Source organism: Psittacula echo, assembly GCF_963264785.1.
Source record: "Psittacula echo genome assembly, chromosome: 5".
In the NCBI taxonomy this organism is placed as follows: Eukaryota; Metazoa; Chordata; class Aves; order Psittaciformes; family Psittacidae; genus Psittacula; species Psittacula echo.
The window spans coordinates 11,357,909-11,375,128 of NC_137739.1; the positions used below are offsets into that span (position 1 = coordinate 11,357,909).

At 50.7% G+C, this 17,220-nt stretch overlaps 1 protein-coding gene across 1 annotated transcript; it reads left to right on the plus strand.

Annotated features, from left to right (window-relative positions):
* The first annotated feature begins 4,322 nt into the window (after positions 1-4,322).
* Positions 4,323-16,763, plus strand: LOC308220886 (uncharacterized protein). Its single transcript, XM_080617425.1, has 4 exons — positions 4,323-4,550; positions 8,832-10,080; positions 15,689-15,796; positions 16,565-16,763. Exons 1-3 carry the CDS (start codon positions 4,463-4,465, stop codon positions 15,708-15,710), a joined length of 1,359 nt encoding a protein of 452 aa, XP_080473551.1. The 5' UTR covers positions 4,323-4,462; the 3' UTR covers positions 15,711-15,796; positions 16,565-16,763.
* The last annotated feature ends 457 nt before the right edge of the window (positions 16,764-17,220 follow it).

Sequence of the window (17,220 nt, forward strand, 5' to 3'; positions counted from 1 at the left end):
TTAGAGCAGTGGCGGCAGTCGTGCTGAATGTCCAAGAAGCACGCAAATTCACCCTGGGCCAGAAAATAACAGTGTTAGTGTCCCATACAGTGTCTGCAGTACTGGAAGTAAAAGGCGGACATTGGCTCTCCCATCAGAGGTTCCTGAGATATCAAGCCATCCTGGTGGAACAAGATGATATAGAAATAGTAACAACTAACATTGTCAATCCAGCTTCTTTTCTCAGCAGAAACGAAGGAGAACCTATACATCATGACTGTCTGAAAACCATTGAGGACACATACTCCAGCCGTCCAGACCTGAAAGATACCCCTTTGGACAACGCAGAAACCTGGTTTACTGATGGAAGCAGCTATGTCATCAGTGGGAAACGACACGCTGGATATGCGATCACCACTTGCAGAGAAGTAATAGAATCTGGACCACTACCAATGAACACTTCCGCACAAAAGGCAGAACTGATCGCACTAATTAGAGCTTTAGAACTAGCAAAAGGAAAGGATATAAACGTCTATACAGACTCAAGATACGCATTTGGAGTTGTGCATGCACATGGAGCCATCTGGAAAGAAAGAGGACTGTTGAATTCGCACGGAAAAAACATCAAACATGCATAAGAGGTAGTGAGATTGTTGGAAGCAGTCCAACTACCTGAGAAGGTAGCAATTATGCACATTAAGGCACACCAGAAGGTGAGTTCGAAGCAGGAAGAAGGAAATGAGCTGGCGGACAGAGAGGCAAAAGCAGCAAAAGGAGAGGTAATTATTGAAGGAGCCCTAATTTCTGATGGGAAAATTCCTTTGGAAGGTAAGCCAAATTACAGTAAGGAGGATCAGAAACTAATTACAGATCAGGATGGAATACTAAATAAGGAGGGGTGGGCTCACACACCGGAAGGGAAAATAGTTGTCCCCTCTTCTTTGTTATGGGCATTAGTAAGAAATGAGCATCAGAAAACACACTGGGGAGTGGATGCCTTACATAAGTATCTACTAAACAAAATCATGGCTAGAAATTTGTATGCTACCATTCAACAAGTAACTCAACAATGTGACCTTTGCCTTCAAACAAACCCCCAAAATACCCCCAAACTTAAAATAGGTCAAATTGGAAGAGGTAATGGACCAGGTCAACAATGGCAGATCGGCTTCACAGAACTGCCACGAAAAGGGGGGTATAGACATTTGTTAGTCCTAACAGACACCTTTTCAGGTTGGCCAGAAGCCTTTCCAACAAGAAGTGCAAAGGCTCGGGAGGTAACTAAGATATTGTTACAGGAGATAATACCACGATACGGAGTTCCAGCCACTATATCTTCAGACAGAGGACCACATTTTATTTCAAATGTGGTACAACAAATTAACAAACATTTAGGTATCGATTGGCAACTTCATACTCCCTACCACCCTCAGTCAAGTGGTCAGGTGGAGAAAATGAACCATTTAATTAAACAACAAATTGTGAAATTGGGTCAGGAGGCCAGTCTACCTTGGCCCAGGCACTTCCATTAGCTCTGCTGAGAATTCAAACTAAACCAAGAACTCGAGAAGGATTAAGTCCTTTCGAAATTCTGTATGGAAGACCATATGGGGTTCAACAGGGAACGTCTCCCCAAGTGGGAGAAGAAACTATGAATAACTATGTAATAGAGCTAGGAAAACAACTCAGAAAAATTGAAAAACGTGGCTGGAACTCGAAGCAGAGGACTGGATAGTCCCGTACATAACATACAACCTGGAGACTATGTGTATATAAAATCTTTCAGACCCACGGGGGAAGAAGATCTCGAGCCAAGGTGGAAAGGGCCATTCCAAGTACTACTCACAGCTTTCACAGCTATCAAAATTAAAGAACAAAACGCCTGGATTCATCATACTCGAGTCAAGAAGGCTCCAAAGGCTCCTTGGAAAATTACATCAAGTGGTAATAACGGACTGAAACTAAAACTAACTCGTGAAAAATAGAGTGTTCTATGGATGTTAGTATAATGTTATGATTGTAATCAGAATATACGCCTGGGTATCACTTACTACCTGGATAAGCTTGCATAGCTAGTTAAAATGAAATTGCTATTTATATTAACCCCTTATATCCATACCATGGTCCAAGCCATAGAAAAAGAAACATCAATACTGGGGTCAAACACAAATATTTGGCTCACATGCGCAAACAAAATGGGGGTTACTGATTTCTGTTTGACCTTGGCACGGGTGGGAAATCCTTTTCAAACATGCTTAATTGGTGTACCATACCTGAGTCCCTTTGATTTTCGGGGATGGGTAAGGGATGACTCGATTCTAAATTTTACCAAGGTGACCGAAACGGTCAAAAGGGCTCGAGGAACCAGTTGGACAGTTGCGTCAGCCCAAACGGGTGGAATAATAAAATACTTAAACCATTCCACTATCCCGATGCAAGAACTCCAACTCCTGGGATCTGACAGAACCAATCAGAGCTGCATAACTTTTAGTACATGGTCAAACGAAGTCCCTGAGACTAAGGTAACTACCGGGAAGACATGGTATCATAATATAACCGCTTACTGCTCAGGATCATCTCCAGTGTTACGATACAATGATGAAATACCCAAAGCTCTACCCCAGGATATTTCTTGATATGTGGAGGCCGTGCATGGCCAGGAATTCCTTCCAAACCTTTTGGGGGACTATGTTATCTAGGTAAATTGTCCCTGTTTGCAGCCTCCAAAAGACATTTAGTCCAAGACATAAAAAACAGCCTCCGTAGAGACAAACGATCCATTGAGCAATTAGGCCCGAATTGTGATTCTACTTTAAACCTTTGGAACCACACAGCAAGATTTTTGGCAGCGTTATTTGTACCAAATTTAGCTGCCGGAAAAGCACTGGCAGACATACATCACTTAGCATGCTGGGCAGCTAAACAGTTAAATATAACTTCAGACGTGATATCCTCACTTGCCACAGACCTAGATAGCGTGAGACACGCATCTTTACAAAATCGAGCAGCAATTGATTTCTTATTATTAGCCCATGGACATGGGTGTGAGGATTTCGAAGGTATGTGCTGCATGAACTTATCTGATCATTCTGAATCAATTCATGCTAAGCTACGAAAATTACAGGAAAATATGCAAGAGCTTAGAATTGTTGGAGGCGGACTGGATAAATGGCTAAATAGCCTAGGAATTACTGGATGGTTCAAGGACATACTTAAACAAGGTCTTCTAATCTTAGTGATAGTATTATTCATTTTAATGATTGTACCGTGTGTAATACAATATATATTGAAGTTATTCCATAAATCAATAGAAGGAACATGGATAGCTCTGTTGTAAATAATAATCATTAAATAGTAAAAGAATTTACTCACTTTATAGAAAAGGGGGGACTGATACAGGGGGCTTGATATAAGAAACGCTAGCGCCTGGAAGTCTGTGGAATTTAGGGGTCCCACTAAACATGAATTGTCTTCTACATCCTCCTTATCAGTTAACCATTCTTCTCCTTCTCCTCACCACATCTACATATCAGTTGCTCATTCTTCTCTACTTATCAGTTAATCCAAAGACAGACAGATATGGCTGGTTTCAGCTACTTGTGTAATCACTGGGGCATCCAGATGTGACAAAGGTGAAAAGTTTAAGAGGAAGACTCGTTTACTTCATCCTGAAGACCCCTGCCCACAAGAGGAAGACTCATTTACTTCATCCTGAGACCCTCACCCATGACCATGGGGAGGCACTGCGCATGTGCAAAGGACTTTTTAGCTCATTATAATACGAAGCGGGGATAGATCATGAATATGTATAGGCGTGTAACTTTGGAGGATAAATGTAGCGGGAAAACGACACTGAGGTGTGCATACTTTGAAGGAGCGATCCCGATGCACCTCAGCGCTGAATAAAAGCATACCTACTTTACAAGTTTTACGAGTTGTCGAGTCTCTCCGCGTATCATTATGACACCACAGGCTTACAATGCAAACATTGTTCTCTAGCTTAGACCTAAGTTAAAAGTATTTTAACCCTATGTTTTCCAGGCACTTGCTTTCCTTACAGCACTCGGTACCGACAGGCCCGCGGGGCCCCGCCGTAGGACGCCACCATCGCCACCGGCAGCCCAGCGCCGCCATCTTCCTCCCTTCTCGGACGCGAAGGCACCGCCCGCCGCTGGTCGCTGCCGTCACGTGGCAGCGCCCCCTGGTGCGCCGGTCCAGCCGCTGAGGGCGGGCCTGGCCGGGCCGCAGGGACCGGGGCCTGACCCGGTAGGGCTTGGCCCGGAAGCCCGCCCCTCGCGGCCGCGTGAGCTTCCGTGGCAGGGGAGTGCTGCGGGGCCCGGTGCTCTCCGCTGCACGCGCCCTGGAGCCGGGGTCCCTGCTCGGCGCGGAGCCGGTGGCTCCCGAGCCGCGCCGCTGGTAGCGGGCGGTGAAAGCCCAGCTCGCCTGACCCTCTTGGTTTGTTTCCCCGGAGCTGGAGCCGGAGATGATCATCCACATGGATCAGAAGGAGGAACTGCGGTTGTGCCGTCTCCGCTCCTGCGAAGGGAAGACTGCTGTGAGCGGCAGCTCAGGTAAGGGCCATCAGCGTGAACCCGTCATGAGAAACAGTGCTCCAGGAGCACCAGCGCCCACAGGATGTACAAGGGCGGCGGTGCTGGGTTGGAGCAGGGCCCGTGCAGCTTCACCTGCTGCCTGTGACGAGGGTATTCATAGCGCCACAGGCCACCAGGCTGGGAGGGATCTCAAGGATCATCCGGTGCAACTTTTCCAGGCAGAGCATGCCCTGGACTGGATGTCGCAGTGCCCTGCCCAGCTGAGTCTTTAAAGTGTCCAGCACTGGGGAGTGCACCGCTTCCCTGGGGAGATTATTCCAATGGCTGGTTGTTCTCATTGGGAGAAATTTTCCTCTTGTGTCCAACCAGAATCTCCCCAGGAGTAAGTTGTGCCCCTCGTCTTTTCCATGTGACTCCTTGTGGAAAGGGAGCCTCCGTCTTCTTCATAGCCACCCTTAAATACTGGACTGTGGTGGTCAGGTCTCCCCTGAGCCTTCTTTTCTGTAGGCAGAACAAGCCCAGCTCTCTCAGCCTTTCCTCATACAGCAGGCTGCCCAGCCTTTGATCAAGACCCAGAGAAGGGCAGACAAGCAGTGATGTGTCCCTGTATCCTTTCACAGGCCTGCGCCGTCTGTGGCTTCAGAAGCTCCTGAACTAGACACGTAATGTCTCAAGATCTGTCTTCTTGCCTTCTCAAGCTGCGCCCATTGTAGCATCCGTGGCAGCTTGCAGCAAGGAGTTCCACAGCTTATTTAGGTGCTTGATGAATTGCTGCCTCCTTTAGTTTGCTTTGAAAGTGCCTTTTACTGCTGCCAGGAGTTCTTAATTTAGAAGAGATGGTGCAGGATAGATGCCAAACCACCCCACAGGCCACTTGTGTTTTTATAGTCCTCTGTGATACCCCCTATCAGCTGTACCTTTTCCCAGCAGAATGGGCAGTTCACTCATCTCCTATACAGAAGCTGTTCTGTGCCTCTGATGGTTCCTGTCATGCCTCTATCTTCCTCAGCTCTATCAGAGTGTCTCTGACATGGGGGATCCGTCCTCTCCCTTGCACACAGTCAGAATGTGGGTTTTGAGCAGCAAGGCAGAATTACGTTCTCTTTTCTTCCCTATTTTTTCCCCCCGGCACTCATTGATGCTTGACTGGCTGTGTTGTGTGCCTAGGAGCTGCAGTTTTCACCCAGCTGCTCAGACTCCAAGGTGCTAATGCTGGATGATATGAAGAACATTCTAGGCCCATCGTGGTGTAAGTGCAAGCTGTAGAGGCTGTTCTCCTCTGAAGGTCTTTGTTTACCTGCAGTGAACATCCCTGTCACCTGGTTGGTCAGTATCTTAAGGCTCTGCCACAGTTTGTAGTCAGCCTTTGTGTCTTTAACCCTGAGGAACACAAAATCATCAGCAAATGTTTCCACCTCCCTTTTCCCTTCCTTACTGCCCTGTGAGCTTCATTCATCCTACAGCAGCTTAGTTTCTTTACCAGTTTTGGTGAAGAACGAATGTCTTTTGGGAATGCCTTTGGACCCCACATGTCCCTTTTGATAAAACTGGGGCCATCTCTGAAGAACTCCGAGTGGTTTGTGAAGTGAGACATCTCTTTCCAAAGGCCGTGCCAGGTCTTCCCCAGGCTGTCCTCTCGCCATCTGTCCATTAAGTCTTTTACTCAGATTTCTGTTTGTTTGCTCAGAATGTTGGGCCCCAGATCTCCCCTCCACCCCTTTCTGTGGCATCACATCAGCCACCTCCAGTCCCAACAGTGAGGTACCGGAGCCAGAAGTCCAGCAGCTTACTCTGCTTACCTGGAGCTTGCCTTGTAGCTATAGCACTGGCACTCTTGGGAATATCAGAGGTCTTGCCATCAACTCAAATTGGCATGTGCTGAGGAACAACCACATTCTTCATGTCTCTCTTGCTTATTCATTTTTGCCAGTTCAGCCTTATGCTTCTAGTATTAATTCCTCCTCATTGTGAACTTGCTCTCCTTCCACTTGAAATACTTCCAGTGAGTTCCTGTCTTGGTTTAGATCAAACCCTTTACAGACAGCGTGTCCTAGTTGCCAGTGCAGGTACCTGGTAGCTCAGAAGTAACAGAAATGATTGTAGAAGCACTAGAGCCGTGACAATAATTGTAAAAAGAAGCTTGACACTCCTCATCTTCCCCCAAAAGTATAGAACACCATAGAAAACTTAATTGTCACGTACTTCTGAAGGCTTTTTCAAGGTCTATGTAAAGAACCAAAATTCTGTGTGAGTGCCAAAGTTAGCACCTCTTTGGGCACAACGGCAACAGAACAACTTTGCTAGCTCCACTGTCTACTCAGTACGTCTGACGAACTTGTCAAGAGCTTCATGCTGGCCTGCCAGGAACATCCTCTTTCCATCCTGTCTGTGGATATCACCTTTCTCTTTTCCTCGAGTCCTGGCTGGAGTAGCTGCAGAGAAATGGAAATGCCTTTGTGGTAACTAGCAAAATTGCATTTTCTGTTCCTCTCAAGGGATGGTTTTAATGAAAACTGTGTGAGGGAAGAAGTGGCATCACTGCCACAGCAAGCTGCCGGAGAAGGTATCTTAGGAGTTCACTGTGAAATCATATTGTGATGTTTTCTTGTGCTTCCCAGAAAGAGGAAGATGAAATATGTACATATATCAGTCTGGGGTTGAACTTCTAGACTCTCCTTCCTTTATTGCACACTTATGGTTCAGTAGCAACTCACGTCTTCCATGGCCTGCACTTCCTTATCTCAGCTCTGCCAGACCACAGGAGGTGCCTGTGGTTTGTACAGCAATCCCATGTGACCGATATGGTACTGGTTTATTTCATAAGAGTGTTCAGAGACCCACAAGATATCTGTTGAATCTTTAAGCAGATCTGGAGATGTGCTTTGTGTGCATGTCACGCAGGTGCTGTCTTGCTCATTCAGCCTGCAAAGAGCTGTGTTTCCTGTGGACAGCAAAAGGCACAGCATTGTTGGGGGCACGTGATTCTGGACCTGCTACATGCTCATCAAACCACATTCAGAGCAGTGGGCTGGAAGGAGTCGCTGCTCTCTGTGAACACCGTAGAAACCAGCACAAGCCCCTTGTCTTGAACAGGCTTTCAGGTGAGCTTGGGTCTGCGCAGCGAACATTCATAGCAGTAACGCTTCTGCAAGACTTTATATACATAAGAGGGCAGGGATTTGTTCATTGCCTGTGTCCCAGGAGCCTCATAACTGTTCAGCTAGCGTTAATTTGACTTGCACCTACCTTCATCTTCTACCTGTGTTAGATTTCCTCAGTGCATAATCTGGAACCAGCCATGGGGGATCTTCAGTTCACCCACCACGTTGCACAACGGATTTGTTCTGCACCAGTGAAAGCATAAGGTTAATTTGCTTCTGCTCCAAGACTGGCATAAGCCAGGCTCCAGGCGGTCTCCGTGTCTCATGCCTCGTGCATCTTCTCTTTCTCTGCAGTACCAGCAGCACAAGAGCACGGAGATTACTGTTGCAACCCAAGTAATGTTCTGCTGAACAAGGCAGTTCTTTATGGCCTAACTCTGGCTCCCAGTTCAACTTTTAGTAACATCCTGTGGAGACAAGCAGAGAGAGCTGGGCTTGTTGAGCCTGGAGAAGAGAAGGCTCTGGGGAGATCATAGAGCAGCTTCCAGCACCTAAAGGGCCCAACAAGGAATGTGGAGAGGGGCTTTTGACAGGAGCAGGTAGGGACAGGACAAGGCGGAATGGCTTTAAACTGAGAGAGGGGAGATTTAGGCAAGGTGAAAGAAGTTCTTCCCTGTGAGGATGCTGAGGCGCTGGCACAGGTTGCCCAGAGGAGCTGTGGCTGTCCCATTCCGGGCAGTGTTCAAGGCCAGGTTGGATGGGGCTTGCAGCAACCTGGTCTAGTGCAAGGTGCCTGTGCACATGGCAGGAGGCTGGAACTGGATGTGATCTGTAAGGTCCATTCCAGCTAAAACCGTCCTGTGGTTCTGTGATTTTCAGATACAACATCCTGGAAGAGCAAGCATCTTTCCCATTCAAGCAGTAAACCTTTGCCTCTAATATGCCAGTGATTCCAGGAGACTGAGGTTCTGGTGAAGCATGCAGGGCAATTTACAGCATTTGCTCCTGTGAACACTCTGAAAAATCCACTGTGTAGTTTGGAGGGAAATACCATGTCCTGAAGGCAGGATATAGCAGAATGTTTTATACTTAAAGTCAATCTGTCTGCTGAATTTTTAGAATTTGTCCCCTTGGGATTTGCCCTGTCCAAAGCTTCCAGTCCTGCCTGTGACTTGTCTGGATTCTCATTTTATTGCAGGTGAAGATGGGATTGTGAGCAAGAATGAAGACAATGCCCATCAAGGCATCCCCAGGCCAGTGGAGCCCAAGGGTTTATGCTCAGGACTCTCCGAGGAGAACAGTTCCCAGGGTCCTGCACAGGACCCTGTTCTCCCACGCAGGTCAGAAAGGATTCAGAGGCCTCTGGGGAAGAGGCAAAGCCAAGTGACACTGTGTGTTATCCAGCAGAGAAACCCTTCCATGGGGAGACTGATGATATATGGGGACTGCGGGAAGAGCTTCCAGGTGAGCTCCAACCTCATCCAGCATTGGACAATCCACACCGGAGAAAAACCCTTCACATGCACCGAATGTGGGAAGAGTTTTCGGCACCGGTCACATCTCATCCAGCACCAGAGGATCCACACAGGGGAGCGGCCCTATGAGTGCTCTGAGTGCGGGAAGAGCTTCAGCATTAGTTCGAAGCTGATCCGGCACCAGGTAACCCACACTGGGGAGAAGCCGTACAAGTGTGCTGAGTGCGGGAAGAGCTTCTCCAGGAGCTCACTGCTTGTCCTGCACCAGCGGGTGCACACTGGGGAGAAACCCTACGAGTGCAGGACCTGTGGGAAGAGCTTCAGCGTGAGCTCGAAGCTGATCAAGCACCAGGTAATTCACGCTGGGGAGAAGCCCTACAATTGTGCCGAGTGCGGGAAAAGCTTCTCCTGCAGCTCGCAGCTCATCCGGCACCAGCGTGTGCACACTGGGGAGAAACCCTATGAGTGCTCCGAGTGCGGGAAGAGCTTCAGCGTGAGCGCAGCCCTGACACGACACCAGCGGGTCCACACCGGGGAGAAGCCCTACAGTTGTGCCGAGTGCGGAAAGAGTTTCTCTGAGAACTCAAAGCTCGTCCAGCACCAGCGGGTGCACACTGGGGAGAAACCTTACGAGTGCAGGACCTGCAGGATGAGCTTCAGCTTGAGCTCCACCCTGACACAACACCAGCGGGTCCACACTGGTGAGAAACCCTACAAGTGTACCGAGTGTGGCAAGAGGTTCGGCCGGAGCTCTGCGCTCATGAAACACCAGCTGATCCACACTGGGGAGAGGCCCTATGCCTGTTCTTACTGTGGGGACAGATTTCGGCAGAGTTCCCACCTCGTCCAGCACCTGCGCATCCACACTGGGGAGCGTCCATACGTCTGTGCTGAGTGTGGGAAGGGCTTCAGAGTGAGCTCAGCACTCTTCCGGCACCAGCAGACCCACAGGGGTGGAGAGCCCCAGGTGGGGTGAGTGTGGGGAGCAGTGAGGTCTGATGCCCTGTGAGCAAATCCCGGTGTCTCCCCCTCCCATTGACCACCCTGCTTGTGGAGGGTGAAAGAAGTTTCTTCCCAGGAGAATGAGCCCTCAGAGAGGAAGAAGGGGGGGGCCGGTGGAGGGAGCTGATTGGAGGTTTGGGGCAGGTGCCAGGAGGAAGGTGCCAGACTCTTTTCAGTGGTGGCCACCCCAGGATGAGCAGCAGTGGCCATGAACTGAAACACCAGAGGTTTCACCTCGACAGAAGGAAGAACTTGTTCCGTTGCAGTGGCAGAGCACTGAACCGGCTGCGCAGGGGGATGCGGAGGCTCCGTCTCTGGGCACATCCAAGCCCCGGCTGGACACGTTCGGGTGTCCCTGCCCCGGCAGGGCTGGGACCGGGTGACCCCGGGGTCGGCTCCCACGGCTCGTGCCGCTCGCACTGACCCCGCGCAATAAACGTTCGTTGAACGCCGCCGGGTTGCCTTCCCTGGACTGCGGCTGCGCGGGGACTCGCGCCGGCCGCCCGCCCGCCGGGATCTCGGTGGTAGCCGTTGGAGGGGGCGGGGACTTAGGGCCGCTGTGTGGCGTCCGGGCCTCCTCCAGCACTCGGCGGCTCGGGCTCGTGCCGCGGGCGGTTCCTGATTGGCTGCGCGGTCCCCACCCTGGGTGATAAATTCGGGGCGGCCGGGCCGGGCCTTTGTGTCACGTCGCGGGTCTGAGGGCGGGTCTCGGGGTCTGCGGCAGAGGCGGAGGGTGAGTGTTCGCGGCGCGTGTCCATGGCAACGCGGCGGGTCCGGCCCCGGGCTGAGGCCCTCGGGGTTACCCCCGGATTAACCCCCCACCTCCCGGGGGGCTCTGCTCCGCTGGGCCCGCCGCCTCTTCCCGTTCCCGCGGACATGTAGGCCCGGGACCTACGGCGCTCCACTGGCAAAGCCGTGTAGGCCGTATGAGGGCCGCGTCCGTGTGCCTTTGCCCCGCGAGGCCTGGGCCGTCGGTCCCGGGAGCAGCCTCCAGCCCGTGGCTCTGGCCTGGGCCTCAAGCTGTTCTGGGTCAGGTGCTGCCGTCTGCCAGCCGTGTGCTCGGGAGCAGCGGGGCTGTGTGCGGCTGTGCTGGGCCAGTGCTTGTCAGGCCTCCCACATCTCTTCCCTCGGCTCCTGCGGGCGAGCGTCCGCACAGCAGCTGGTGCCAGAGTGGCTGCCTCATACCCTGCAGTGGTTCCTGCACACAGCTCCTCCAGGAGGATGTCTGAGTGTTTCAGGACAGGAGCTGCACCCGGTTCTGCTGGTGCCCTGGGGGCACTTGGCTCTTCTCTGTCCCTGTCGGTGTTCAAGGCCAGGTTGGATGGGCCTTGGAGCAACCTCTGCTAGTGGAAGGCGTCCCTGCCCGTGCCAGGGTCTGGGAACTGGATGAGCTTTAAGGTCCCTTCCAACCCCAGCCATTCTATGGTTCTGTAACTCTTGATGCTGCTGAGCTCAATAAAGAGCTGGAAGGATGAAGGCCTATGAAGCCTATTGCTGTCCCAGCTCTTCCTTTGTTGGGTGACACAGATATCTCATTCAGGCCTCATAGAGCCTAGCCCAGCACTGCTTTACATACATCAGCTATAAGTGCCTGTCACTGGCCCTGCTTGGGGTGTCCCAGGCACAGCTGACTGCATGCTGGGATGGGCAGGGCAAGTAGTGGCTCTCCCCAGAGCAAAGGCTGTTCACCAAGTTCATGTGTGCCTGTCATACTCCTTTCCTGCTCTCCCCAGGTGTAAAGCTGGTTGACTGATGTGTCCTTGTGCTGTTCTCCCAGGCAGACTGAGAAAACAGATTCTGGATGCACTGCCTGGCACAAGGGCTGATTACCGAAGTGTAGAACTGGACAAGATCTGTGAACTTACCAGGAGTTCCCTCCTTGGTCACTTTGTTGAGGTGCTGGACAGTGGCTCTGGGGGACAGAGGTAGGGTTTATGTGGGCACCTCTAAAAGCGCCTTAGACTTGAATTATTTCCTAGATGTAGGCAACGTCCAGGTGAAGTCTTGACCCCACCTGGGATCAGGCAGTGTAAAAATTATTCTGTGAGGCTCCATTTCCAGCACCAAAAATCTCCCCCGGGGGGGAGGAGAACATGTGAAGCTGTTCTGATGTGAGTGCCAGGTTACCTCTGTGATGGCTCTTGAAGCTGCTAGGCCTGGGGTTCTGAGGTTTGTCTGCACTGCAGTGATGCTCAAGTAGGTGCAGCAACGTTCTGCTGCTGCTTGTTAAAGCAAGGGTGCAAGTTCTGCATGTGGGGAAATAGCCTGAACTTGTAACTATCTGAACTGCAAACTTGAACTTTGAACTCTGGGTGTTCGCAAATTCCTGAGCTTCTCCCAAGGGTACCAAAGCAAAGCCAGGGCTTCAGTCCTGCTTCCCTGTAACAGCAGTGTCTACTGCCTTCAGAAGGCACTGGATTGTTGGGATTAAGTGTCTTCCTACCCTGAGAAGAATGGCTGTGCATCTTGAGTGTGAAACTTGCTGTGGCAATGTGTCTGGGGCAAACTAAGTGCTGGCTAGATGAGATAGGGATGTTTTCTCAGAGGGTTTGAACACTGTTATTGGGAAAGAAATGTTTGGAGTGCTGAGGTGTTTTGTACTAAGCCTTGTCTCCTATCTCCCGCCTCACTACCTGCCTCTTGTAGATGTACGTCTCTACAGCGTCCTCCCAGGAGGCTGCTGATAGGGCCCTGGGAAGGTATGTGTTTACCCTGAACATCAGCCAGGTCTTGATGAGCGGAGCTCATGAAGCAAATGAAATGACATCGCAGCCTCTGCAGTGGAAGTGGGCAGCTGCTCGAGCTGCCTGCTTGGTGAGTAGGACACTGCCTCTTCCAGGGGAGCAAAACCGTGAGAAATGAGGGCCCTGACCAGTGACTGTGTGGTGGGCTTTCAGCTACCAGATTTGGAGTAAAAGAGCTGTGTAATGGTAAGAGATACAATGATTCTTACTTCCCTTCCTCCGAGTTCTCATGAGATACCCTAGTACTGAAAAGGACAGGGGTTTGATTTGTGCTAACTTGTCTCCTGAATTCACGGCTCATCCTGTCTATGCTGGATGGTATTGGGAAAATCTCAGCTTCCATGTTGTCCTGTGTATGTACTGTCGTCACCTTGGCCTGAAGGGACTGGTGTTGTCACTGTCCTGCCTATCACTGTAGAGGTGATCATGTCAGATGGAGCATCTGCAAAAACAGTTGTGGGAGATACAAGTCTGACTGCACCGAAGTCCTTAAATGACTGTTTGTGTGCTAGCCCCTTCTTCCAGCAGCAGACACTGCTGCTCTGAGTTGTTTTTCTACAACAGTAGTTAGAGGTTTGGGTAAAGGCTTCTGAGACCCCAGCAGATGCTCTGTGGCCTGGAGAGCAAAGTCCCAGTGCTGGTGAGTGCTGCTAAACATGAGTGTGTTGCAAGACATGGGTGCAGAGGCTCTGTCAAGTGAGTTAGCAGATGTGTCTTGTAGAACGATGATCTCTGGAGTCACGCTGTGTATGTCTGGCCATTGGGAGCCTTGAGCCACTGCTGCTGCTGTTAACTACTCATGTCTGAGGCTTGATCTGGTTGGCTTCCTTTGGATTGGATGTAATGTCAAGCAACCTCCAGGCCTCTTCCTGTCTGCAGGGTGGTGCTGAAGTGCTCTTTGTAGCTCTGCTCTCACATGCTCCTCTGTTGCAGTGGCTGCAGGCCTGGCAGCATGCAGAGGCAGCACTCCCTACCTGCAGGACTCTGCCTGTCTGGAAGTATAAGATAAATTGGAACCAGTTTCTCCAGTTTAATTTTGGAATCTGCATTTCTTGAGGAGTGCCTGACTTGAAGCCAGCTGCGCAGGAAGCCAGGATGCCATCAGGACTTGTGCAGCTGTGCTGGCAGGAGGCTGGCTGTGCTGTGAGGCAGGCAGGCTGTTCCCCTGGGCCTGTGACCAGGTGCTGGCTCAGGCTGGGCAGGTTCTGCCCCTTTGCTTCAGTTTCCCTTCCCCATGGTGGGTGTTTGGAGCTGTGACAAGTTTGCTGAGCTGGTGTGGTGCTGCTGTCCAGTGAGTGATCAAAATGAAAATAGCGCCCTTGAACCTGGCTTCCCCTACCCTCTGGTTGGGGAGGCTGTGCTGTGTCCTATCCTGTGGTGCAGGGCCCTGGGGATGTGGGGCTGCTTCCCCTGTGACTTCTGTTACTGCAGTGGGCTGGCTGGCATGACAAAGTACTGTGTTGTGGTCAGTCCTCGCCTTGGGAAAGGCTCTGTCCCAGTGAGCCCAAGGACTGTGTGATCACAGGGGAAACCTTCACCCTGGTGATGTGTCCTCCAAACTGGGTGCTCAGACCCAGCTCCCAGCGCTCCTGGCGGAGTCCTGTGCTGGAGTGTGGAGGGCAGTGGAAGTGGCTGTAGAACAGGGCTTCAGAAAGTCGGGCTGAGGAGCCAGAGGGCAGTTAATTTATAGCTGGGGTGCTCCATGTGAGCTGGGAGCCAGCAGCTGCTGTGCTGGTGCTGGCCCTGTGCTGAGCTTGGTGAACCTGCAGCTGCCTGCCTGCTCTTCTAGCCCTGAGGAGGCTGACGTCGAATGGGAGAGTGTGAGGGATGGCTCTCTTTCAGTGAGTGCTTTCCAAGAGCCAGGAAGCAGCTTAGTTCCTTGTTCATCTGGCAAGGCTGCCTGTAAGGTGATGGTGCTGCTCTGCACAAAGCTGATTACAGGTCCATTTTGTAAATGAGGTGCCTGGATTTCTGCTTAAGAGGAAACTCAGCTATAAGCCAGGTGTCTCACTCCTGCTTCTGGGTAGGTCTTTGGGTGTCCTGCTACATCCCTGGAGATTTTTCTGTTTGCTTCCTTTTGCAGAAGAGGAGGGAGAACTCAGTTACTTCTGGGGGTTGAAGTAAACCCTGCTAGGCAGGAGAGGAGTGTTAGAGGTAGCAGGAGCCATCTGCAGCAGCTGTTTTGACTCTTCCCATGCAGTACAGCCCAGAAAAGGCAGAGCAGTGAACTCTGTCCCTGCTTTGGAAGTTCCTCTGCATATAGTCCGTTGCAGGGAAGGTGTTTGTCTCCCTGTGAGCTGCCTGACTCCTGCCCCAATTCACCACTGCTTTCCTCTAGGGAAAGCTCTGTATCACTGTGAAAATGAAGTAGCTCATTGTTCTCCATCGCGATTGAAGGAGAGGTGTTTCCCTTTGCTTCTGCCCTGCTCAGAGTCTGGCATTGGATGAAATGTTTGATAGCACCAGTGGCAAGCAGCTTGCTCACAGTCTCAGTGCAGCTAGCTAGTGTGGAGGTCTCTGATCATTTTCAGCCAGGAGCTATCCTGAAGTGGGAAACCAAATGCAGCGTGCTGTGTTGTAGGTCTCCTCTGAGGCCAACATTTGGAGAGCTGGGTGGTGTTAGTGTTGAGGTTCACTGGGGTAATTGAACTGAACAAGCAAGATTGCTTCCTTGAAAGAGCCTGCTGTGCCATGGAAATGGCCAGTGGCTGTTCCTCACCACCCTGCTTGGTGGAGCAGCTCAGAGGCTGCTTGCTGTATGGCTCAGCATTTCAGACCCATCCCTTCGTGAAGGCAGCTTCCCTCTAAAACCCCTCTCTGATTTTGCCTTTCAGGTTGTCTAATCTCCAGCGCTAACCAGCAATGCCACCTGCAATGGAGAGTGCAGAGAGGGGAGAAGGGGAAATGTTGTGCTATGAGGAAACAGAAGATGATAATGTCAGGTGAGTCCTGTCTCACAATGTGGCACAGACAGTATTGGGTAAGGCAGGAGACCTTCCAGGTTAAAGGGTGATCTTTCTCCTCATCTGAAAAGGGGTGGGGGACTCCAATAGCTGATTAATCAAATGTATATGTGCAGTAAATCTGTTTAAATCAAAGTGTACCAGCAGGGATGGGAAGGAGCAATGTGGCTAAAGCTGGCAGCAAGCAGTTGGGGTTTTTTAGTCTCTACTATCACTTGCACTTCAGAAATGCTTTGACCATTTGGCAGTTGTGTTTGTGCCTTCCTGGCCAAGGCGAGGCAGTTTTCCATGGTTTGCTGGGCAGACTCATGTGATAGCAGCTTCTTGTTTGTAAAGATGACCCTAGAGGTGAACTATGCTCTATGCCTCTCTTGCCTTTGCAGAATGCCCACCGGTTTAGGCAAGACTATTGTCTTGGAGGTTAGGTTAAACAACAAATTCACACACATGCTCTGAAAGTCGAGGCTTCAGACTTGGGAAGAGTGAGCAGGGTGCTTCCCAGAATACCTAGGTATTCCGTGCTGGTTGACTTCTCTTTGACTTGAGCCAGTTTCATGGTGCCTGGCTGCATGCCCACTCGGTGGGTCTGGAGTGCCTGTGTCTCTTGCAGCTATCTGTAGCAGACTAGTCAGAAAACCTGATCAGTGTCCTTTCCAAAGTGGACTGATGTTAGGCTGTAAACTGTCTGGGACTCTCAGGGAAGTCTTGGACCCTAAACTGTCATCTTTTACGTATTTATTTTCACAGCATCTTCTGACTTTTGTCGTTCTGGCAGTTCTGAGTCTGCAGAGTGTTACTGAACAAAATGGACTCAACACTTCAAAATAAGAAGCCGGATTTCTAAAAGTATTTATATATTTGGAACATGTCAATATTTTTATTTTTATACCATATATCTTTGAGTTTATTTGATTTATATAACATACAATAAACAATTTGAAAGGTACCAATGATAAATTATAAGTAATGTCTTATGACAGGTCGGGGGTGCATTCTAAGCATCCGCACTGGGTCTAGTGGAGAGCAGTAGAGTCTGTGCCTGTACTAACTGAAACCCCAGGCAGAGAACTGGAGGAAGAGGAGCTGACATGGGCACCCTGCAGGAAGGAGAGGTGGGAGAGATCAGTCAGGGAGAGAGCCCAGTTCATGTAGGCTGTGCAGCCCCAAGGTAAGAGAGACCTGGGGAAAAGGGGGGTGTCTGCTGGGAGGATGGGCTGTGGGAAGGGTCTGGTCTGGCCTCAGAGGGAGGGCTCCTGGTGGAGGGGAAAGGGGTGGCCAGTGATGAACCTCTTGTCTGTCAGGTCTATGGCAGGTATAGGGTGTGTGGGGGGACCTCTTAGGAAAGCCTTCTGCCACATGTGGTGAATTGTCAGGAATTTGGGATAGTTTTCTTCCCTGGCTTT

What these genes read in the sequence shown, in the direction of transcription:
- LOC308220886 (XM_080617425.1), top strand. Translation starts at nt 4,463, where the DNA reads ATGATCATCCACATGGATCAGAAGGAGGAACTGCGGTTGTGCCGTCTC. An exon ending in TGCTGTGAGCGGCAGCTCAG is followed by an intron (nt 4,551 to 8,831) that starts GTAAGGGCCATC and finishes ATTTTATTGCAG; the next exon opens with GTGAAGATGGGATTGTGAGC. An exon ending in GGTGGAGAGCCCCAGGTGGG is followed by an intron (nt 10,081 to 15,688) that starts GTGAGTGTGGGG and finishes TTTGCCTTTCAG; the next exon opens with GTTGTCTAATCTCCAGCGCT.